The sequence below is a fragment of the Carlito syrichta genome, unplaced genomic scaffold (genome assembly GCF_000164805.1).
Source record: "Carlito syrichta isolate Samal-C Ts95f unplaced genomic scaffold, Tarsius_syrichta-2.0.1 Scaffold104742, whole genome shotgun sequence".
NCBI classification, from domain to species: Eukaryota; Metazoa; Chordata; class Mammalia; order Primates; family Tarsiidae; genus Carlito; species Carlito syrichta.
Window position 1 is genome coordinate 619,217 of NW_007048838.1, and position 23,089 is coordinate 642,305.

The 23,089-nt window shown below is 38.7% G+C and overlaps 1 protein-coding gene across 2 annotated transcripts in view; it reads right to left on the reverse strand.

Moving 5' to 3' along the window:
• The window catches only part of USP45 (ubiquitin specific peptidase 45), an 85,384-nt gene that overhangs the window by 35,261 nt on the left and 27,034 nt on the right, over positions 1 to 23,089 (reverse strand). For both annotated transcript variants that reach the window (XM_021716172.1, XM_008065870.2), the window contains exons 5-8: positions 14,776 to 14,915; positions 13,988 to 14,083; positions 8,304 to 8,434; positions 3,656 to 3,743 (exon numbers count right to left, since the gene is read on the reverse strand). In XM_021716172.1, the coding sequence (XP_021571847.1) occupies positions 3,656 to 3,743; positions 8,304 to 8,434; positions 13,988 to 14,083; positions 14,776 to 14,915 (455 nt within the window). The remainder of the gene's footprint in view (positions 1 to 3,655; positions 3,744 to 8,303; positions 8,435 to 13,987; positions 14,084 to 14,775; positions 14,916 to 23,089) is intronic.

Here is a 23,089-nt window from a genome sequence, read left to right on the forward strand (position 1 = left end):
CGAGGCTGCAGTGGTCGTGAGTGTGCCACTGCACTCTAGCCTGGGAGACAGAGTGAAAAAAAAAAAAAAAAAAAAAAAGACCATTCATTTGGGAGTCTGAAAGATTTGAATTTGAATCTCCACTCTCAGTAGCAGTTTCTAGTTCTAAGAAAATGTGATCAAATATTAGCTCTGGGATTATGCCAATGTCCCCAAAGCCTAACTAATTATAAATCTCTTGATTGATTTTTTTTTTTTAGACAAAATGCAGGTAAAACATAACGCAGCATTACCCTGCCAATTTATCACTTTATTCAAGTGACAACATAATCAAAACTGCAAATCCCCAAGAAACTAGCTAGTAAAACTTATTTAAGAGATTATTTTGTCCCAATTGAAATTCTCAAAATAAGTTGTATTTAAGGTTAAGCACAGACAATTTATTCAACAAACAGTCCAATAAAACCTACTATGTGGGCCGGGCTCGGTGGCTCAGCCTATAATCCCATGCTTTGGGAGGTCGAGATGAGTGAATTGCCTGAGCCTGTGGGTTCGAGACCTGCCTGGGCAACTTGGCGAGACCTCATCTCTACAATAAATCAAAAAATTAGCCGGGTATGGTAGCATGCACCTGTAGTTCCAGCCAGAGCCCAGCAGGTCGAGGCTGCAGTGACCGGGAGTGGCCACTGCACTCCAGTCTGGGCGACAGAGTGAGACTCCAACTCAAAAAAAAAGAAAAGAAAAAACCTACTATGTGCAAGGCACATGGGACAGAGACAATGCACAGCACCATTCCTCAAGGAGATCACAATCTAAGAAAGGTGACAGATAACAATATAAATCTAAACAGTAGTATATAGTTCATGATCAAATATATGAAAGTAGAGAGGTGGCAGAAAGCTAGTTGAATTCAGCTTCAGAAGCGTCACTTTCTTACTATGAAAGTCAATAAACAGTCAATTAAAAACTGGGATTGTGCCGGGTGCAGTGGCTCATACTTATAATCCCAGCACTTTGGGAGATCAAGGCAGAAGATTGTTTTTGAGTCTAGGAGTTTGAGACCAGCCTAAGCAACATAGCAAGACCTCGTTTCTACAGAAAATTAAAAAATTAGCTGGGTATGGTGGCGTGTACCTATGGTCCCAGCTACTTGAGAGGCTGGGACAGAAGGAGCACTCAAGCCCAGGAGGTTGAAGCTACAGTGAACCCTGATCATATCACTATACTCTAGCATGGGAGACAGAGTGAGACACTGACTCAAAAAAAAGTGGGAGGTGGAGGGGAGCGCTGTTTAATATACACGATTTTGTAGCAGGAGGGAGTAATAAACTCAATCTTTATTTTTTAAGATATAATCACTAAGAAAATATTAGAGCCCTAACTTTCTCTTCACTGAAAACTGGCCATTAAGAGTAAAGAGATACTGACCTATTACAATTCAAACACAATTTTTTCAAAAAAAAAAAAAAGAGTAGTGTTCACCTTACCTAATAACACCTATCACAAGCATGTGAACACTTCATTTGACTGCTTTATTAAATACTGCCATATAGCCAGGTGTGGTGGCTTATACCTGTAATCTCAGCACTTTGGGAGGCAGAGGCAAGAGAATTGCCCGAGTTCATGGGTTCAAAACGAGCCCGGGTCTGGGCAACATGGCGAGACCCTGTCTCTACAATAAATCAAAAAATTAGTTGGCCATGGTGGTGCATGCCTGTAGTTCCAGCTTCTTGGAAGTCTGAGGTAGAAGGATCACCTGAGCCCAGCAGGTTGAGGCTGTGGTGGATGTGAAAAGTGTGCCACTGCACTCCAGCCTGGGTGACAAAGTGAGACTCTGACTCATTAAAAAAAATATATTGCCATATAGATTAGGAAGTGTATTTGCCTTGAATGAAAAACAGATTTCCACCTATTATGTCAATTATGACTGACAGGGACTGCCCATGATGCTGTGCTGAGAGAATAAGTCTGGCCAAATCCAGACTTACCAGGGCTGTTATGATTAGCAATGTCTGCTGAGTGAGAAAGAGGGGGAATGGAAGGTGTGTGCTGTGTATTTGAAATCCTTAACATCTTGCGTTTTCTCTGATAAATTGTATCCTATATGCATCCTTCCCCCCGAAAGAAGTTGACTTTAATTTAGTATTAAAGTCAATAAATATTGACTTGCAATAAACACGGTTTGGGGAATCTATCCAGTCCATGAGCTCTTCCTTCTTTTCTAAGAAAAGTTCCTGATCCACGGGGCTGGGACTCCACTCTCTCAGGCACAAATGACTGATCCCTGGGTAGAAACTACTCCAAAATGGAATAATGAATTATCTCTCTACTGGGCATTTAAAACTGGGAATCACAAACTGCCAGTTTAGTGTTTTTATATGTGGAACAGCAACATGCAAATACTGCTTGGTCTACGTAGAGATAAATGAAGAAAATCTACAGAGCCAAAGAAACTAGGGAAGTAACAATATTTCTGGATTCTGACAATTTTCAGGTATGTCTCCCTGCACCAGGATTTTTAGGATTCCTTTTTCTTTATTTAAGCTAGTTTACTTTTTTAATTTACAGTCAAAGGGTATTCGCTAACAGAAAATAAAAGGGCTGTAAAAGGATAAAAGAAAACAATTTCTAGCCTGGGCAACTTGGTGAGACCTCATCTCTACAATAAATCAAAAAATTAGCCAGGTGTGGTGGTGCACACCTGTGGTTCCAGCTACTTGGAAAGCAGAGATGGAAGGATTGCCTGAGTTCAGCAGGTTGAGACTGTGGTGGCTGTGAGCGATCCACAGTTCTCCAGCCTAGGCAACAGTATGACTTCAACTCAAAAAAAGAAAATAATCTTATAAAAGAGACAAAAAATACTTAGAAGATTTACTTTTAAAAAATCAAACGACTCTAATCATACTTTAAAATTATAGTTGAAACTGGACTGGATTTAAAAAAGGTAAATGGAAGATTACACGGCCGTAAAGGACAAAATTACGGACTCTGCAGCAACTTTGATGGATTTAGAGTCAATAATACTCAGTGATCTATCACAGAAACAAAGAACTGAGTACCACATGTTCTCACTCATAAGCAAACCCTGAACATATACCATAATACTATAAGAAAGGGATTGGCAACAGTGGGACACTGTCATTGGGTGAGGGGGAAACATTACATCAATAAGGGTACCTGATCTCAAACCAGGTGAAGTGGGGACCAAAGGGAGACCCACACTTTGCCTGTAAGACGATCACTTGTATACTTAATCCTGAATTGTTCCCCATATCTTTAAAATAAAATAAGGCCGGGAGCTGTGACTCACACCTATAGTCCCAGCACTACAGGAGGCCGAGGTGATTACCGGAGCCCACAGGTTCGAGAGCAGCCTGGGCAACTTGGCGAGACCTCATCTCTACATAAATTAAAAAACAGGCCAGGCGTGGTGGCGCGTACCTGTAGTTCCAGCTACTTGGAAGGCTGAGGTGGAAGGATCACCTGAGCCCAGCAGGTTGAGGCTGCGGTGGCTGTGAGCATGCCACTGCACTACGGCCTGAGCAACAGAGTGCAACTCCAACTCAAAAAATAAAAATAAAAAATAAATTAAAATAAATTATAGTCAAAATTTAATTCCTTCGGTTTCATACCCTCTTCTTCAAGAAAATAAGTGATAAACATAAGGAAATCTGACCTTTGTTTCTTCTGTCCTCACTGCATCCAACAGACAATGAAGAAGCTCCTGACTGTCCTGTTGTTGGAAATCTTTAAATCGAGGTGCCCTGTAATTTAAAAACAAAACAGGAAAGAAAAAAAGAATAATTATTCCATGGTTCATCAACAGTGTTACTCTTGTTTAAAGTCACTTTGAAATAACAAAGTCTCAGCCAGGCACGGTGGTTCATGCCTGCAATCCCAGCACTTTGGGAGGCAGAGACGAGAGGACTGCCTGAGCCTATGGATTTGAGACCAACCTGGGCAACATGGTGAAACCTCGTCTCTACAGTAAATAAAAAAATTAGCTGGGTGTGGTAGCACACACCTGTAGTCCCAGCTACTTGGAAAGCTGAAGCGGAAGGATTGCCTGAGCCCAGCAGGTCGAGGCTACAGTGGCCGTGAGCGTGCCTCTGCACTCCAGCTTGGGTGACAGAGTGAGACTCCAACTCAAAAAAAAAAAAAAAAGAAATAACAAAGTCTCAACTTACTACTTTTTCAACTAAGTATAAAGACAAAATGTGGTTACTATCCTATTCAGGTGTGATTAATTATGTATGTATGTATGTACATATGTATGTATATATGTATGTGTGTATGTATTCATTGATGAGGTCTCACTATGTTAATCAGGCTGGTCTCTAACTCCTGGGCTTAAGCGACCCTCCCATCTTGGCCTCCCAAAGTGTTGGGATTATAGGTGTGAGCCACTGTGCCCAGTCAAGGGTATGATCTTAAGTGTGTACTGGGAACGATATGACTATCATTTACTAAGCAACTACTATACGTCAAGAACAGTACTAGTAGCTTTAAATATGTTAAGTCACATAATCCTCAAATGACCTTATTGACATGTACAATTTCCTCAAAAAAGTTTTTTTTGAGTCAGTGACTCACTCTGTCACCCAGGTTGGCATGCAGTAGCATGGATTGTGGAACTCCGCAGCCTTGACCTCCCAGGCTCAGGTGATCATTCTACTTCAGCCTCCCAGGTAGCTGGGACTAAAGGCACATGCCACTACACAGGCTTATTTTTTTGTAGAGATTAGGTCTCATTATGTTATGTTGTCTAGTCTGGTCTCCATCCAACTCCTGGGCTCAAGCAATCCTCACCTCGGTCTCTCAAAGTGCTGGGATTACAGGTGTGAATAACCATGCCTGGCCTATTTTCTTCAATTTATATATCAGGGCTCAAAGGAATTATTTAAATAATTCACAAGGTCATAGAGCTTGCAAAAAAACAATATTGAAACTCAAGTCACTGTGATTATCTTCCTATCTTAACTAACAGAAAGAAAAGCAAGAGAGTCTTTACATTAAAATATACAACTATAAATTTATATGTCTGTGAATATATTTAAGGATTTGTCAGTTAGATTTCCTTTGTAATGATTAAATAAAAAGATCTGGTGCTATTCATGATGATACTGACACGGCAATTATTTAGTTAATTTCAATAACTTTAAAAAATAATCTACAATAAGCTCCAATGCTAAAATGAACATTTTGCCTTAAATGTAAACAAGTAGTAAATCTAGAAAGTGTTCTAAGATGGAGAAAGAAATCAGTCAAAAAGTACAAAATAATAACACTATATTGTAGAAGACAAATTTACAATTATTTCATTATGATAGATCTCATGATATACACAACAGAACTGTTACGGAATTTATAATTAATATAAACTTCATTTAATACTTGAGAAATCTACAGAATAAGCTAAGTACCACTAACAGAAATCCAGGTCTTTTGATGCTGAATGCAATACTTGAAGCATTAGTCCTCATTATCTCATGATAAATATTCATCCCAATAATACAAACTAAAACGCTCAACTGCTACAACAAACACCAATTCATTTACTCTTGCTAACTAGCAGCAAATAACATGTTGACAATATTGTTCTTTAATTCACTACCTTGGTGGGCTTCCCCTTCTGCATGTAGTAGATAATACCTACCTCCTGGATCAAAAACAAGGACAGAAACCCAGGTGGACATGAATTCTAACACTATTTGGGCCTCCATAGCTGTCATCACACGAGGCAGAAACTTCAGGATACTATATCTATGCTATGTACAAGGAGGAATCCCCAAAAACCTGTAATTATCTTTCAGAGGGCACGCCCCTTGTAGTACAGGCTTCGCCCACCAAGTTCTACAAACCCATCCTAGCTAGCTATTGTGAGAGGCTGGATTTGGCTTCAGTGAATTTTTGGGGGAAGAGTCTTTCAACTTGTAGGATGGGTGATTTGTGAGCATACTTGCCCACACCACACTGAGTGTTCAGCAGTTTTTGACCCCCAAAAGATGGTATGACTCCCATGCCCCACCTTCCCTATTCTCCGATCTTGCCTCCAGCAACCTCTTTTCTTTCCCAGATGAAAAAAGTCATCAAAAAGAAACGTTTTGCTGATGTGGAAAAGGTGAAACAAACAAACAAACAAAAAAATGGCAGAAGCAGAAAAGGCATCAAAATTGACAAGGTCAAAAACTGTTTTGATCAGCGGAAAAAGCATCTTGATAGGTTTATTGCATCAAACAGAGAATACTTTGAAGATGACTGAAGTTTAAATATGTAAGAATAAATACACAATATTTGTTTTGTTTTGTTTTGAGTTGGAGTCTCACTCTGTCACCCAGACTAGAGCACAGTGGTCACTCCCGGCTACTGCAGCCTCAACCTACTGGGCTCCGGCTATCCTTCCGCCTCAGCCTTCCAAGTAGCCGGAACTACAGGCGGACGCCACCACGCCCAGCTAATTTTTTTGATTTATTGTGGAGATGAGGTCTTGCCAAGTTGCCCGGGCGGGTCTCGAACCCGCAGGCTCAGGCAATCCACTCACCTCAGCCTCCCAAAGCGTGGGATTACAGGCTGAGCCACTGAGCCCGGCTGACAATTTTTAATCAATAATTTCCAGGGGTTTTTTTGGGGGGGACCCTTCATATATCAAGGAAGGCCAGTAAAGTGGCAAAAGACTGGGAGGGGAAACAGGAATTCTTCAGAGATTTTCACGAGCCAGGTGGCAGGTAGAAGGAGGCAGCAGTTTATGGCTTTCATAGCAGACATAAAGGAAGGAAGTCATTTCTAAACAAAGGAAAAACTGCCTCTACCATGTCTCTGCATCCATGCTCTATCTCAACCAATGCAAAAAAACCACTGAAGAAAATTTAATGAACCTAGATTTTTTTTTCTTTCTTCTTACCTAAGACTGGAAAATAAAAATCACAGGATGACTTGATCTCTGATGAAGTCTGTCTAAGCTACCAATATCAATAGGGATCTTCAAACTTTAAGGAAAAGAAAAAAAAAAAAATCACCAAACTTATGAAAATATTCAGCCTATTCAAAAGAAAGAAAATACTAAGTATTCACAAGAAATGTACTTTAGTAAGAGTATTACTATGAAAAAGAGGAGGACTTTTAGAAACCTGAAGACATAAGAGGAAAATGTATGTACAAGCATAAAACAGGAGACTGTAAAGAAAAAGAAATTTAGAAGAAGAGAGGATTTGTGGAGATACCTTGGGTGATAATGAATCGGTCAGTTCATAATCCAAACACTCCCTCTCTCCAAACACATTGACAAAACATAAAATGGGGGGGGGGGGCATATGTGGGATTCAATACAAAAATAAATCCCATAGAGCAAAAAATGAAACAGAAACACAAAATAAGAAGAGAAAAAAACAGACTTGTTGGGACTGAAAGCGCTCAGGCCTGAAGGGTAAAAAGAACCACTAGTACCTTGCCTCAGTCAAGGACCTCAGTCACTGTTTAAGGATGGCTGATCTCACCAGGAGGCTGAAAGAAAGCCCCTCAGCAAATATTGCCTAAGGCTGCAACAAAACACAGACCCAGCCTTGGGACCTGAAGCTGAGTCAGCCTTCCACAAACTATCACGTCCCCCAAAGCAGGGCAGCACAGAAACTGTGGACCTGGGATTCCAAGGTCCGCTTGAGGGTCTGGAGTGAGGCTACCTTAAAATTTTAAATTACTAGGTAGAGAAGGAAGGGAAGGGAGAAAGGGGCAGAGGGAGCAGACATGGGATAGGACAAACAAAATCTACTCCAAATGAGCCTGCAAACCAATCTAATCAAACACATAAGGAAATCTCCTGTTCCAAGTCGACAGAATGATTGTTCTTTACTCCAAATGAATTTATAATCTGCCCCAAAGATAGTTCTAATGTTTCAAAGACACTACAATAAATATGTTATGAATGTCCAAAAATATAAAATAAAGAAATAACAGTCCATTAAGAACTAGTTATTAAGAAACATAGGAAAAAAATAAATAAGAACATGTGGATACTGATAAGACAGCCAATTAAAAATACCAGAAAAAAGAAAATAAAACTGCAGATATGTATGAAAATACAAAGGACAGAATATACTCCAAACTAAACAGTGATGAAGGGTGAATCAGTAAACTAGAAGATCATACTAGAAGAACAGCCCCGGAATACTATACTTTCATTCTATATTGCCTTTAAATACATAGCACACCAAAGATTATCACAAAAATAGCAAAGTTACAGTAAAAATGAAACATCACATATTAAGTTCGGAATACATTAGTATTCTGTAACTCATGATTACTTATATTTAGAACATAGATGTACCTACTTCTGACAAAGCTGATTAAAAAGAACTTTAGGAGAAAGTGGTCCTTTTTCAGTCTCCTCCATGTTGTGAAGAAACAGGAACAAAGCTGAGGCCAGTGGTCCAAGGCTCGAAAGTTCCACCACTAACGGGTCCTTTAAAAATATGATCAACTCTATGTCAGAAATACACAATTTTAAAATAAAATATTACTAAAAATCTAAGGGTTATTATACTTTGCTTAATTGATAGAAACTAAGTTCCTTAAAGTGTATTAAGAAACTTTATTCTGCCGGGCTCGGTGGCTCAGCCTGTAATCCCACGCCTTTGGGAGGCTGAGGTGAGTGGATTGCCTGAGCCCGCGGGTTCGAGACCAGCCTGGGCAGGCGAGACCTCATCTCTACAATAAATCAAAAAATCAGCTGGGCGTGGTAGCACATGCCTATAATTCCGGCTACTCGGAAGGCTGAGGCGGAAGGATCGCCGGAGCCCAGCAGGTCAGGCTGCAGTGGCCGGGAGCGGCCACTGCACTCCAGTCTGGGCGACAGAGTGAGACTCCAACTCAAAAAAAAACCAAAAAAAAAACAACAACAAGAAAAGAAACTTTATTCTTTCATAAATAAAATGAATATAGAAAAAGAAGAGACAACTAAATTGAAAAACACAAGTATTTTCATGTCCTCTGCCCTTTAATTAAAACTATTAGCTTGAACTTTGGGAGGCCAAGGTGAGAGGACTGCCTGAGCCCATGGGCTTGAGATCAGCCTGGACAACTTGGTGAGACCTCATCTTTACGATAAATCAAAAAAATTAGCCAGACGTGGTGGCACGTGCCTGCAGTTCCAGCTACATGGAAGGCTGAGACAGAAGGATCGCCTGAGCCCAGAAGGCCGAGGATGCAGTGGCCCTGAGCATGCCACTGCACTGTAGCCTGAGTGACAGAAAAAAAAAAACTATTGGCTTGAAATCATCAATCTTTAGTTGCTTGTAACTGTCCCTTAATGTACTCTCCAAGTAAAATTACTCATCTACTTGATATTTACGCATCTCAAGAAATAATCATAAATTATACTTACTAGCAAAACTATACTTTTCTTTTTCTCAAATATTTTTCCAATAAAATGAGAAATAGGGAATTAGTATACCATAATTATGGTATATGAATTTATACCATACCTGGAATATATTTATTCAAAAATTTTGTATTTATTCATATATACACATATACAATAGTTGTATACTGCCAAATCGTTATACTATCCCCCCTTTTAAAGGAAAGCATTTACATAAAGCTTGACAAAAGCAGTCAAAATTGTGAAAAGGATGAATCCACTTAATTCTACTATTTTTTTTTTTCCTCCACCAAGTTCTGGTTTCTAAAACATGTTATCCCCACCAATAACCTTCTCTCCTAAAAGACAATGAATAAAAAGCAGATCCCAAATATAATCTTTGAATGTTATCTTCTGAGACAACTATTGAATATGTTGTCTTATTCCTGTATTCATGAAGTACTTGTTACGTATGTATTTCATACCAGCTATCCTTAAAAATCTACCAAATAGCTACAACCACAAAAAGGATAGGCTATAATTTTCCACAGCTTTTGAATATCAAGTGTCTTCTGTTATGTTGTAAACCTAAAACTACTCTAAAAAATAAGGTCCATTTAAAAAAATAAAAACAGAAACATTTTCTGCCGTGTTAACTGAAAATTACCTCAGGGATAAAACATAACTCCAAGGCAATGTTAAAGCCCAAGTATCAAGTTGCAGCTCCGCTATTCCCAGCTAAGACATTTTTAGATAGAGTAAAAAACCTTCAGGATGAATGAGGAAATTAGTTTTCAAAAGTACACATAAACTTTGAAAATAAAAGTTTGCTGAAAATGCAACACGTATGAATCTCAAAAACACAATGTTAACAGAAAGAGGCCAAATGCAAAAGAAAGCATATTGTAAGATTTCACATTTATGAAGTCTTAAAACAGGCAAAACTAATCTATCCTGTTAGAAACCAGGTTGGTGGGCTAAGGAATTAAAGAATGGAGGGCTGCCTGAGGGAGCCTTCCAGATGCTGACGGTGTTTTGTTGCTTGAGCAAGGTGTTAGGTACACAAGTGTGTTCAGTTGCAAAAATTCACCAAGCTATATCCTCTTGATATAGACTCTTTTTTTTGAGTTGGAGTCTCACTCTGTCTCCCAGGCTGGAGTGCAGTGGCACCCTCACGGCTACCACAGCCTTGACCTTCTGGGCTCAGGTGATCCTTCCGCCTCAGCCTTCCAAGTAGCTGGAACTACAAGCATGTGCCACCACATCTGGCTAATTTTTTGATTTATTGTAGGGATGAGGTCTCGCCAAGTTGCCTAGGCTGGTCTCGAACCCGTGGGCTCAGGCGATCCTCTCACCTCAACCTCCCAAAGAGCTGGGATTACAGGCATGAGCCACTGCTTCTGGCCTGATATCCACTTCTAATAATATTTTAGTTTAATAAAGCTTTCTAAACAACACATTGCTGATTGCTGATATGCGCGTGCGCGCGCGCGCGCACACACACACACACACACACACACACACACACACACACACACACACACACTTTTTTTTTTTTTTGAGTCAGGATCTCACTGTTGCCCAGGCTGATTCTCTGGGCTTAGGCTATCCTTCCACCTTTGCATTCCAAGTAGCTGAGACTACAGGCATGTGCCACCATGCCTGGCTAATTTTTTTAGTTTTGGAGAGATAAAATGGTGCCCAAGCTGGTATCGAACTCCTGGAATCAAGAAATCTGCCTGCCTCGGTCTCCTATACTGCTAGAATTACAGGTGTGAGCCACTGCACCCAGCCTAAATATTAACAAATTAAATTCAGCAACATATAAAAATACCACATCATAACTAAGTGGGGTTGTAACAGGAATATAGGCTAGGTTTAGCATTTGAAAATAATCAATCAATGTAATTCACCGCATTAACAGAATAAAGAAAAAACAATAATCATCTTAATAGATGTGGGAAAAGAACTTGACAAAACTCAATATTCATTCGGGAAAAAAAGTCTCAGAACACGAGGAAAAGAAGATAAGGTCCTTAACAAGACATTAAAGAACACCTATGAAACACCTACCTTCACATGTAGTAATAGTGGAAGGCTAAATGTTTTTCTACCCAATTTTGGAATTAAGGCCTGCTCTCATCACTTTTAATCAATATGTTGCTGGAGGACTGAGCCAGCACAATAAGGTAAAAGAAAGGAAATAAAAGGCATGCAAAGGACAACAAAATTGGTGATACAAAGGGCAGTGACCTATTCAGAGGGTAGTCCCACAGCTCAGGTGTTAACATTATGTCTTAAAAACCTAAGACCCAAGACTGGAAATTCCTCTCTTAAAATGACATAACCTAAAGTTAAGAACTATGATATCTAACTGCCATACAGTAATCTTGAGACACAGCACCACATGTCAATAAAACAAATTTTTTTGAGTCAGGGTTTCACTCTGTTGCCTAAGTTGGAGTGCAGTGGCATCATGGCTCACTGCAATCTCAAGCTGTGCTCAAGGAAACCTCCCGCCTCAGTCTCCCAAATATCTGGGACTACAGGTGCATGTCACCATGCCCAGTTTATTTTGTGATTTTTGTAGCAATGAGGTCTCACCACATTGCCTAGGTTGATCTCTAACTCGTGGACTCAAGCAATCCTCCAGTCTTGGCCTCCCAAAGTGCTGGGATTATAGGTACAAGCCACTGCGCCTGGCTACCACGTCAAATTTAAACTCAACATCTAATTACACTTAATAGAAAAATCTCAAAGTAACTAAGTAGTAACTTCCATTGAGCAAAGACATTTTAACTATATAATTACATTTTAGAATAGGACAAATAGGGCATTGCAATCTACCATTAATTTTTTTTTTTTTTTAAGAAATGGGGCCTGGCTGTTATCCAGGCTGGAATGCAGTGCAGTCATAGCTTAAGCAGCCTTAAACTCCTACACTTAAGTGATCCTCTCAGCTCACCTTTTGAGTAGCTAGGACTCCAGACACACACCCCCACACTCGGCTAATCTTTAAAAATTTATTATAGAATTAGGGTCTGTCTCCCTATGTCACCCAGACTGGTCTCAATCTCCTGGCCTCAAATGATCCTCCTGCCTTGGCCTCCCAAAGCTATCAGACGACAGGCATGAACCACTGTGCCCAACATACCTTTAAATTTTCAAAGGACTAGATAGGAAGTATTTACAAGCCACCTTTCTTTTGAATTGGAGTCTCACTCTGTCACCCAGGCTGGAGTGTAGTGGCACATTCACGGCCACCCCAGCGCTGACCTGCTGGGCTCTGGAGATCCTTTTGCCTCAGCCTTCCAAGTGGCCAGAACTATAGGCACGTGCTACCATGCCCAGCTGATTTTTGATTTATTGTAAAGACAAGGTCTCGCCAAGTTGTCTGTGCTGGTCTCAAACCCACGAGCTCAGGCAATTCACTCGTCTCAGCCTCCCAAAGTGCTGGGATTACAGGCTGAGCCACCGAGCCTGGCCAAGAAGCTACCTTTCAACAACAACAACAAAAACAATATTGTCTTTCAAAGCTACCTCTTGGGAAGAATAATCTAAGATTACTACATTGGGCTAAGCGTTTTAGAGAATTCTTTAGTTGTTTTCAGTAGCCAGATCATGAGCTACATACACACTCTCTCTTCCTCTAACACACACACATACTCACACACTGATCAGCTTCTAACTAAAATCAATCTTTCTAGTGATAACATTCCCTAACCAAAGTCCATCAGAAACACCTACAGTTAAACAAGGCAAATTTATCACTGGTTGCAATGAGAGAGAACATATACCATGGGGAACCATGAGGTCTTCGAAAGAGGGTGTTACAAAGCACCCTATATAGGATGTGGGCTTTGATTGAATAATTTAAGGAAGGTCTAAGGAAGGAGTGGTTTACTCTAGACTGAAGGCCATCAGAAAGCAAGGGCAATTCTACGAGTGGGCTTCTCAATAGATCTTACCTATAGGGGCAGGTAAAATGAGAACAAAGTCATAACTGGTAAAGAAGTAGCCTCACTCATATCCCATTTTGGCCAAGAGAGAGAGCGTTCAGAATTTTCTAAATGGCAGAGTGACTGTGTGTTAAGACAAAATTATGAAGTAGCTTTGCTTTGTCTCATTTTATCATAATCTCAGGGAAACCTAGTCTGAGGTTGGTATTCTGTAGGATTATATGAACAACATGGCCTAACTATGGGTGCCAGGACAGCGACTGGATGTAAGGGGCTGCTCTTTTGAGCTTTCACGAGCTTAAAAATCCATAATCAGACTAGGATTAAAAAAACCCTTTGATGTAATCTACAACCCTTAAAGAACAAAAATGATACGTTTAAGCAAATGTCACCAGAAACTACAAAACAGGGATCCCAAAGTAAAAACTTTTTGTTTTTTCAGTGTGTATGTTTAAAAGCTGCCTTGATATATTTGTATTATTTGATCCATGATGTGTTTGAACCATAACATATCTGGGAGTTATGATTTTAGCAATTTTAGATCTGATTATTTTCACAAAATGCTTTGGAATTATTTTTTAATGTCCTCTGACTACTATCCCAGTTATCAGATCTGAGAATTAGAAAAGTGATTTCAGCAATAACAGTGGCTCATCTAAAAACAACTATTATCCAAATAGGTATACTTGTTACTTACCAGTTGAGAGTCTGAAGAAGGAAAAATCTTGAGCTTTGTACTATTTTCTTTGATATTGTTCATCAGATCAGTAAGAATGTAAGTGTGTGCCAAGTTCTAAAAGAAAGCAAGAGTAAAGTCTTCAGATTCAGTTATTTTTATTTTTTATTTTTTTGAGTTGGGGTCTCCCTCTGTTGCCCAGGTTGGAGTATAGTGGCATGGATCACAGCTCACTGTAGCCTAGACCTTCTGGGCTCTGGCAATTTCTGGCCATCTAAGTAGCTGGGACTACATGCTAATATGCCTGGTTAATTTTTTTATTTTTGTAGAGATGAGGTCTTGCTCTGTTGCCCAGACTGGTCTTGAACTCCTGGGCTCAAACAATCCTCTTGCCTTGGTCACCCAAAGTGCTGGGCTTACAGGTGTGAGCCACCGCACCTGGCCCAGATTCAATTATAATATGCCTCTGACCTTATAGAATACTCTCTCAAAGTGTCAGATTTCATCTAGCATAGCAAAAATGTCTATTTCAAAAAACATTTTTTAAAAAGTAATTGAATACATTTTACCTTAAGTAAATGTCATGCTACTGATAGATAGAGCCATGGTAAAATACCCAGAAAATCTTTCAGAAGCACTGTGCAAAAGGAAGGTAAATGTATATGTATGATGATAACCAAAGATAGCCTAAAGCAAAAAGAAATTTGTAGAGGAACATGTAGCAGTCATTTTACAGTCTATAGTGTGCCAATGAGCATATAAATTAAAATAAACTTTTACATTTCACAAAGCTTTCTGATGAGTCTTACCTGCATGACTGCATTAAAAAAGCAAGTATTTCCTAAATTCATAATTCCTCTTACAGTTGGTATACTGCTGACTTTTCCTCCCTTTATTTCATGTGTTTCAAATTTTTCTTCACAAAGTTTCATGATTCTAGAAAATGCACCTATAAGTTAGAAAAAAACATAACTGACATGAGATATAAAATTAATATATGTCATTTGACATAATTTAAATATATTATTTATAATTAAATGGAATTATCTCCCTGAAACGGTGTTCCTGAAGGGCAAAAGAATATAGACACAAATGAATCTGATTTTATATTTTATTGCTGGAGCCCTTAATTTAAATTCATCTTACTATATTGAACTGTGAAATTGTTTAATTCATCTGTAAATTTCAGATGAATTCCAAAACTAAATGTAAAAGAATACAGTCGAAACACAAGTAGAAAAGACCTCGCTTCTAAATACCATCCCTAGGAAAAGCAATAAGGACTGTTGAAGAGTCTAAGCCTGGGACAGCAAAGATGCAAAATAAGCCAATAACATTTTTGCTGCGCCAGAGAATAAGGAAGTGCTCAAAGAAAGTGATGAGAGTAAGTAAAAATAAACAGGCACCCAGTGGACCAACCAGTCACCCAATGGACCAATCGGGGATAATTTCACCATCAAGATAACTTAGGGTAGTATAACAGATTATTAATCACTGTATATGTCTGATTGATAATAGATTCTCAAAATGAGAAAAGAGGGAGATACTGCCTTATAAGAGAATGTCAACTAAGAGAAGAAATAACAGTATCGGGAAGATCACTATCTTTAGTGTTTGATTGTGTTTCAGTTTTGTTTTTTTTTTTTGTTTGAGTCGGGGTCTCACTCTGTCACCCAGGCAGGAGTGGAGTGGCCCAATCACAGCTCACCCCAGCCTCAACCTACTGGGTTCAAGTGATCCTCCCACCTGTACCTCCCAAGTAGCTGGGACTCCAGACACTTGCCAGCAAGCCCAGCTAATCTGTTTATATTATGTAGAGATAAGGTCTCCCTATGTTTCCCAGGTGGTCTTGGTCTCAAACTCCTGAGCTAGAGTTATCCTCCTGCCTTGGTCTCCCAAAGTACTGGGATTACAGGTGTGAGCCACTGCACTCAGCCTGGAAATTATCTTATAATGGCAATTTTTGCATTACTCTTGCAACATCTCTGTGCATTTGAAATTGTCAAAATTAAGTTTTTAAAAAAAAAAAAAAATCAATAGAACCATATTATAATTTTAAAAAGTAAAATACCTAAGTGTGTGATACATAAGTGCATGTTTTGGGCTTATCAATTTGTATAATAAATGCAGATTTGAAAATTATATTATCAGTTTGTTGATTAATAACATGAAAATGAAGAACAATTCCTAACATTGACCAACTGACATGGTTGATTATACCTATTTAACGGCAGATTACTTTCCAAATCAAAATCATTATGATTTGACGTTTGAGAGAAAATTCTCAAGTTCTCAAAAGCTTTGGTTTTAACTGGATATCCTTTTAAATTCCTTTCAGTCCTCAGATTTTGTAGTTCTTTACAACTACATGTTTTAGATGTTTATTTATCTAATACCGACATAGTGCTTTGCATTACTAATAATTAACTTTTAAATGTTTGGCTGATTGACAAAAATTAGGGAATGCCTCTTACTATTGCGTCTTCTGCCACAAGGGCACAGCATCAGGGAGAAAACATAATAAAAATTCAACATAGATTAAAAACCTGTAAGACTAAGCAGCAGGTCTAGTAGAAGTTTGGCTTCTTATGTCTCTGACAGAGTTATTCAGAAGAAATAAATTAAGATACCTGCCCCACTTCTTAGAACAGCATTAAAGGAGATGCCCCAGAGGAAAAGTGGCCCAGTTCTAAGGAGCAGGAAGCAAACGCCATAAAGAGAAGCTGTAGTCCCAGATCTGGCAGACTGATGTCATGCGTATCCTTCTGGTTCAGATAAGGCTTCACTGAGCACCTGTGGCTTCTGTCAAAGCAAAAGCATCTCGAAGGCCGGGCGTGGTGGCTCAAGCCTATAATCCCAACACTTTGGGAGGTCGAGGAGAGAGGATTGCCTGAGCTCAGGGGGTCGAGACCAGCCTGGGAAACTTGGTGAGACCTCATCTCTACAATAAACCCAAAAAAATTAGCCAGGTGTGGTGGTGCATGCCTGTAGCTGCCCGTACTTGGAAGGCTGAGGTGGAAGGATCACCTTGAGCCCAGCAGGTCGAGGTTGCAGTGGTTGTGAGTATGCCACTGTACTTCAGCCTGGGCAGCAGAGTGAGACTCTGACTCAAAAAGAAAAAAGAAAAAGCATCTAGATACAGGCCCCAGTATCAATCAAGTAGGTTAACGCATTTTCTTGTAGGATTTTCATAAGGAATAAGTGAGCAGATGCTATGGTAAGTGCTATGTTAAGTACTTGAAAACAGCCCTGACAGCCCGCCCCACAAAATGATATTTGTACCAAAATCCATATCTTTTGGGAGCTGTCCTTCAATCCATTGTTTATCTGCTTTCATATTTTTCTTCTATGTATTCATTTCCTGTACACTCTAGGTATTTCCCCCCCTAAGGTTTATCTTTTATCTCTAACTGGATTTTCTGAATTGTTAATCTGCATTTTGCCTTTGATATTGGCTTTGTGGTTTTCCTAATTTCTTGGCTTTTCTTTTTAACATCTTATCTCATTGGGAAAAGAATTGGTGGTTTCTAAGATGTTTTCTTTAGTTAAGCAAATCTATTTCATGGAAAAGATTTTTCTTCCATGTTCTAACAACTTTGCTCTTACTGTGCTACAAAAGTTTGCTGTAAACCCTATTAACTGCCTTTCCTCCCTTACTTCTCTTTGCTTATTCTTTAAATGTTGTTGATTATTGTTGGATCTTTGTTGTCCAGAGACTAAGGAGTTGTTTTTAACTCTAGAATCCTGAGTTGAAGCAGAAAAGAGCTAGCAATATAGGTGTCTTTTTCTGTCCTCCAGATATTAAGTGATACAAAATAAACTTGGCTGGGTGCTGTGGCTCACATCTGTAATCCCAGCACTTTGGGAAGCAGAGGTGAGAGGATTGCTTGAGACCAAGAGATCAAGACCAGCCTGGGCAACAGAGCAAGACCTTGTCCCTACAAAATAAATAAATAAATTAGCTTGGCATGGTGCCACACACCTGTAGGCCCGGCTATTCGGGAGGCTGAGGCAGAAGGATCTCCTGAGCCCAGGAGTCAAAGCTGTAGTGAGCTGTGATAGTGCTACTGCACTCTAGTCTGGACAACAGAGTGAGACTCTGACTCAAAAATAAAATAAAATAAGTGATACAAAATAAACTCCATACGAGATCTTGGGGCAAAATCCAGCACAATCAATGAAGCAGGTTACTGACATGCAGAGGCCAAACATGAAAAAAAGGAAAAGGGGGAAGTAGCCAGACAGCATTCAAACTCGTAAGTGACTATAAAAGCCAGTGAAAAATGTCAGCCAGTACTTAAGAAGCACTGCACTGAGGGGCTGGGGGGATACCTCATCAACAAGGGTACCTGCATAATGAACATTTGTATAACTAACCCTGAATTATACCCCACATCTTTAAAAAATAAAAATAAAATAAAAAAGAGGCACTGCACAAACAAGAGGAACCCCCGATATACAGCCTGGCTGGGTTTGCAGACAGAAGAGTCATCTGCCTCTTATTTATATCTGAGCTTGCAAATAAAACCTAGAATAGGAAGGTTTCAGATTCTCGTTATTGCCATTGTCAATAGATGGTTTCATCTTGCTGTTTAAGAGATGTAAGGTAAAACAGTAACCAAATCAAAGCATTACTCTAACTTTTCAGGCAAGGCTATTAACTCTGATTTTACATTCACAATGTCAGTCTCTGACAAAATAATTTGCCCAAAGTTGCAACAATAATCTTCTGATTATAAATTCATTGTCATTTTACCTCCAAAATTCTCTTCAGTGATTTAAGTACAATGAGAAGAATTATAAAAGATAGTAGAACAAGACACTTACAGATTTGGGTTTATGCAGCCCTGAACAAACATGACTCCTCAAATGTATTTCCTTTACTTAACATTCTTACGAAATTTTGTCATAATTTTTTTTTAGCTTATTAACATGAAAACAGAATGGCTGGGGGAAATAAACTATAGATTATAACTATATATACGTATATAAAATATACAAACATTAATCACTTGGGAAAGTATACCCAGAAATAAATTATATTTTAGTCTTGCAAAAACACGAATATTTTAAAAACCACAATATGTAAATGATTTCTGTATCTGTGTACCACATTTATTCATCAGTTTTCAAAACATCTGGGATAGCGTCCCAAAGTAAACAATGTTCATAAGACCATCTGGACAAAACTGCAGGCAAAAAAAAAGCATAAACATATGGAAAAACAGATTTTTCTCTTCCCTTCAGCAGTAAGGGATGACAAATGTCAACCCTAGATCTAGCCACGCTTCACTGTGCGATGCTTTTCAGCACCACCTGGCTCTCCATGCAGAGCCACCAAATATGGACAGCACTGCCAGAAAGAACATATCCGCAGGGCAATGGCAATAAAATGAGTTTATTTCACGGTTAAATAGCCACTTCACACAAGTGGCAAAGGTCTGTTTGTTGACTTTTACATGTAAGTCTGTGAGAAAATATTAAAACTTAACTATGCTATTAAACAGATCAGATAATTTAACAAGAAACTAGAACCACATTTAAGAGCTATTTAAGTGCTTTATTTAAAATAAAAGTGCAAGTTTATTTTATAAGTAGTATATTTAGAAAATGTAGCAATTTAAATTCAATTGACTTATCCTGTGGCCACTGTGTACCAGGTACTATATAAACCACTATCTGTAATTATTTATACTTAATTTCTTATGATTTATGTCTGGAGTATAAGAAATTGATACATAGTGAAGAGCACAGAAATGTTAAGCCTTAAATTTATGATAGCACAATCTCTCAGTAAAACTTTTAGAAACTAAGTATACATGTACATTTATTCACTAAGAAGCTGTCAACTGTGAGTTTAAGATTCTAGTTTAAAACAGGGATATCTAAATAAATTCTCAATTATCTGACATATATTTAAGTATGTGTTTTTTGTCTGTTTATTTTGTTCTGGAGTCAAAGTCTCACTTGCTTAGGCTGGAGTAGTTGCACGCTCATCGACACCGCAGCCTCGACCTGCTGGGCTCAGGCAGTCCTTCTGCCTCAGCCGTCCAAGTAGCTGGAACTACAGGCATGTGCCACCATGCCCGGCTAATTTTTTGCTTCACTGTGAGAAGAGGTCTTGCCCAGTTGCCCAGACTGTTCTTGAATCCCTAGGCTCAGGCATTTCTCTCACCTCTGCTTCTCAAACTGTTGGGATTACAGGCAGAAGCCACTACCCAGACTAAGTACGTGTGTTTTAATTGTAAAAAAAGTTTTTTATAACATTTAAGGAAGAATGATTTTGATCATTTTGAGAGACAACAAAGTTTTCTAAATCTAGCAGTGCAAACATTTTAGATCATATTCACTTTAATAACTCTCCTCTTTCCTTTAAAAATAGAACCAAATACACTCAAGAGCGAACTTCAAGACGTTTTTAAGTATGGTATGGTAAGTAAAAGGACAAAGCTACTACAACCATAACACAAAAAACAAACCATACAAAATTAGGATTATCGTTTGTTTTGTTCTCAAGTTTTACCCAAACCAATAAAAAAGTGGTGCTCATCAAAAAAAAAAAATCTTGGGGCTAGGTTATTTTATGAAAAGGGATTTAATTTACTCAACTTTACTTATCACCTCTATATTACCAACATTATCACTGGACATTCCTTTACATAATAAAATAACATAAACCCAATATACTAAGAAAATTGAGAGAAAACAGCTACATTTTTAGGCATTCTAGCTAAAAATTTTTAAAGCTTTCACATCTCTGTCATTTACCTTTAAGTCTATAATCTGAGTACTCACAGTACCTAGTTAAATGATAGGCCTGATAGGTTTTGGAAAAAATAAACAATTTCAACTTACCTAAGACAATCTAAAAAGTAAACTTAAGTACTACCTCAGGTATTTCTATTAAAATGACTTCAGTGCTTAAAGATCCTACAATAATCTTTTTAAAAGCTGAATGTAAGGATATTGCATCATAAATATTTTTAAAAATCCAAAATACTAGCAAATTTTAGGTGAATATCTTTGTGATCTTAGAGAGTAAAAAGACTTTCAAAGCATGACCCTAAAATCTACATAAAAGACTGATAGACCTGGTGGCAATGACATTAAAAACTTCACGATGGGCCCCCCCCGTGGGAGTTTTTCCTGTCCTCTTAATAAATCCTGCTTTAAAAAAAAAAACTTCATGATGGCCAAATAACACTGAACTATAAACAAAGTTAAATATGGAAAAATGGGCACTGTTGTCAACTATACCCTTTGTATATTCTTTCTGGAGGGCAGTTTAACAATAGTAATTAAAATTGTACATAAGGCCAGATGTGATGGCTCACGCCTATAATCCCAGCACTTCGGGAGGCCAAGGTGAGAGGATGACCTGAACCCACGGGTTCAAGACCAGCCTAAGCAACTTCTTGAGACCTCATCTCTATAATAAATCAAGAAAAATTAGCCAGGCATGATGGTACATGCCTGTTGTTCCAGCTACTTGGAAGGGTGAGGCAGAAGGATCACTTGAGCCCAGTAAAGGCTGTAGTGTGGTGGTCATGAGCATGCCACTGCACTCGAGTTTGGGCAACAGAGACTCCAACTCAAAAAAAAAAATTGTACATAGGTTTATACTTTGGCCCACAAATTCCCAAAAAATTAAAGAGCAAGAACACAAAGATATAGCTTCGTTTATCACAGAAGAAAACTCAACCAATAGTGGGTTTGGTGCCAAGTAACATTAAATTGTTATCTCTCTTTCCTCAAAGGTATAAGTATTTGTGAATTGCCTTGGTTAAACTAGGAGAGGAACACTGGTTCTTCCCTTTTTCCCCCACAGACAAGGAGAAAGAAAACTTATTTTGCAGTTAATTAAAGCAAGAGCTTGAGAGCATTATCTCCTTTAAATTGTCACCTCTGTAATGGCTTCCATTTTAGAAACAAAACACTTTAGAGGTGAAACTGAGGCATACATCTGGTTAGTGTTGAGAGAAGATTCAAACCCAGGCAGTCTTCAGAATTTACACACGTAAACATTATGATCTGTCTGCTACAATAGAGGATGATAAAATTTATAATAAGTGTGACAACAGTTTAAGACATTAATGAAATGACAGTGGTAACATAAAAGGCCATTGCTTGTAAGAAAGAGCTATAAATAATCAATAGCTGGATGTCTTTGGTGATTGGATTTATAGCTTTCTTTTTAAAAAATCTTTGTTATTTTCTTTAATACAGTGAATAAAATGAAGTCAACAGTTTTTTTCCTTGAAAGAGAGACTGCTAGGGGAAGGAGGGGCATACCTCATCAACAAGGGTAACTGAATAATCAACATTTGTATACCTAACTCTGAATTGTACCCCACGTCTTTATAATAAAAAAAAAAGAAAAAAAAATCACCAAGGATTTATAGCTTTCTTATAGTTTGTAGCAGGCGTTCTCAGACAGTTCCTTAAAAGAATTAGGCCCTAATGCTCTAGGCACCCACTGTACGCAATTAACCTCTTCCCAGGTAACTGGAAGAGTACTACTTATGTGACATCTTTGGGAGAACTGAGAAAATAGTCACTCAAGACCAGCCTGAGCAACATGGCAAAACCTTGTCTCTACAATAAATCAAAAAAAAAAAAAAAAAAAAAATCAACCATCTGGGCATGATGGTGCATGCCTGTGGTTCCAGTTACTTGGAAGGCTCAGGTGGAAGGATCACCTAAGCCCAAAAGTTCAAGGCTGCAGTGACCATGAGCATGCCACTGCACTCCAGCCTGGGCAACGGAGTGAAACTCTGACTCAAAAAGAAAGGCAAGAAAGCAAGCAAGAAAGAAAATAGTTACTCAGATAATTTTCTGTTGGGTGCAGTGGCTCATGCCTATAATCCTAATGCTTTGGGAAACTGAAGTGGGAGGATCACTTGAGCCCAGGAATTTGAGGGTTTCCTGAGCCGCCACTGTACGGTGAGACTCTGTTTCCAAAAACTAAGTAAATAAAAAATTCTGTGCTTTGTGATTCAGATGAGGAACTTCAGATTAAAAATCCTATAAGTAAAAATAAGTTGGATTTGTAGAATACCTCAGTGACATTTACAAAATTATCAAAGTGACAAATCTCTTGAGCCTTTCAAAGAACACTGGCCC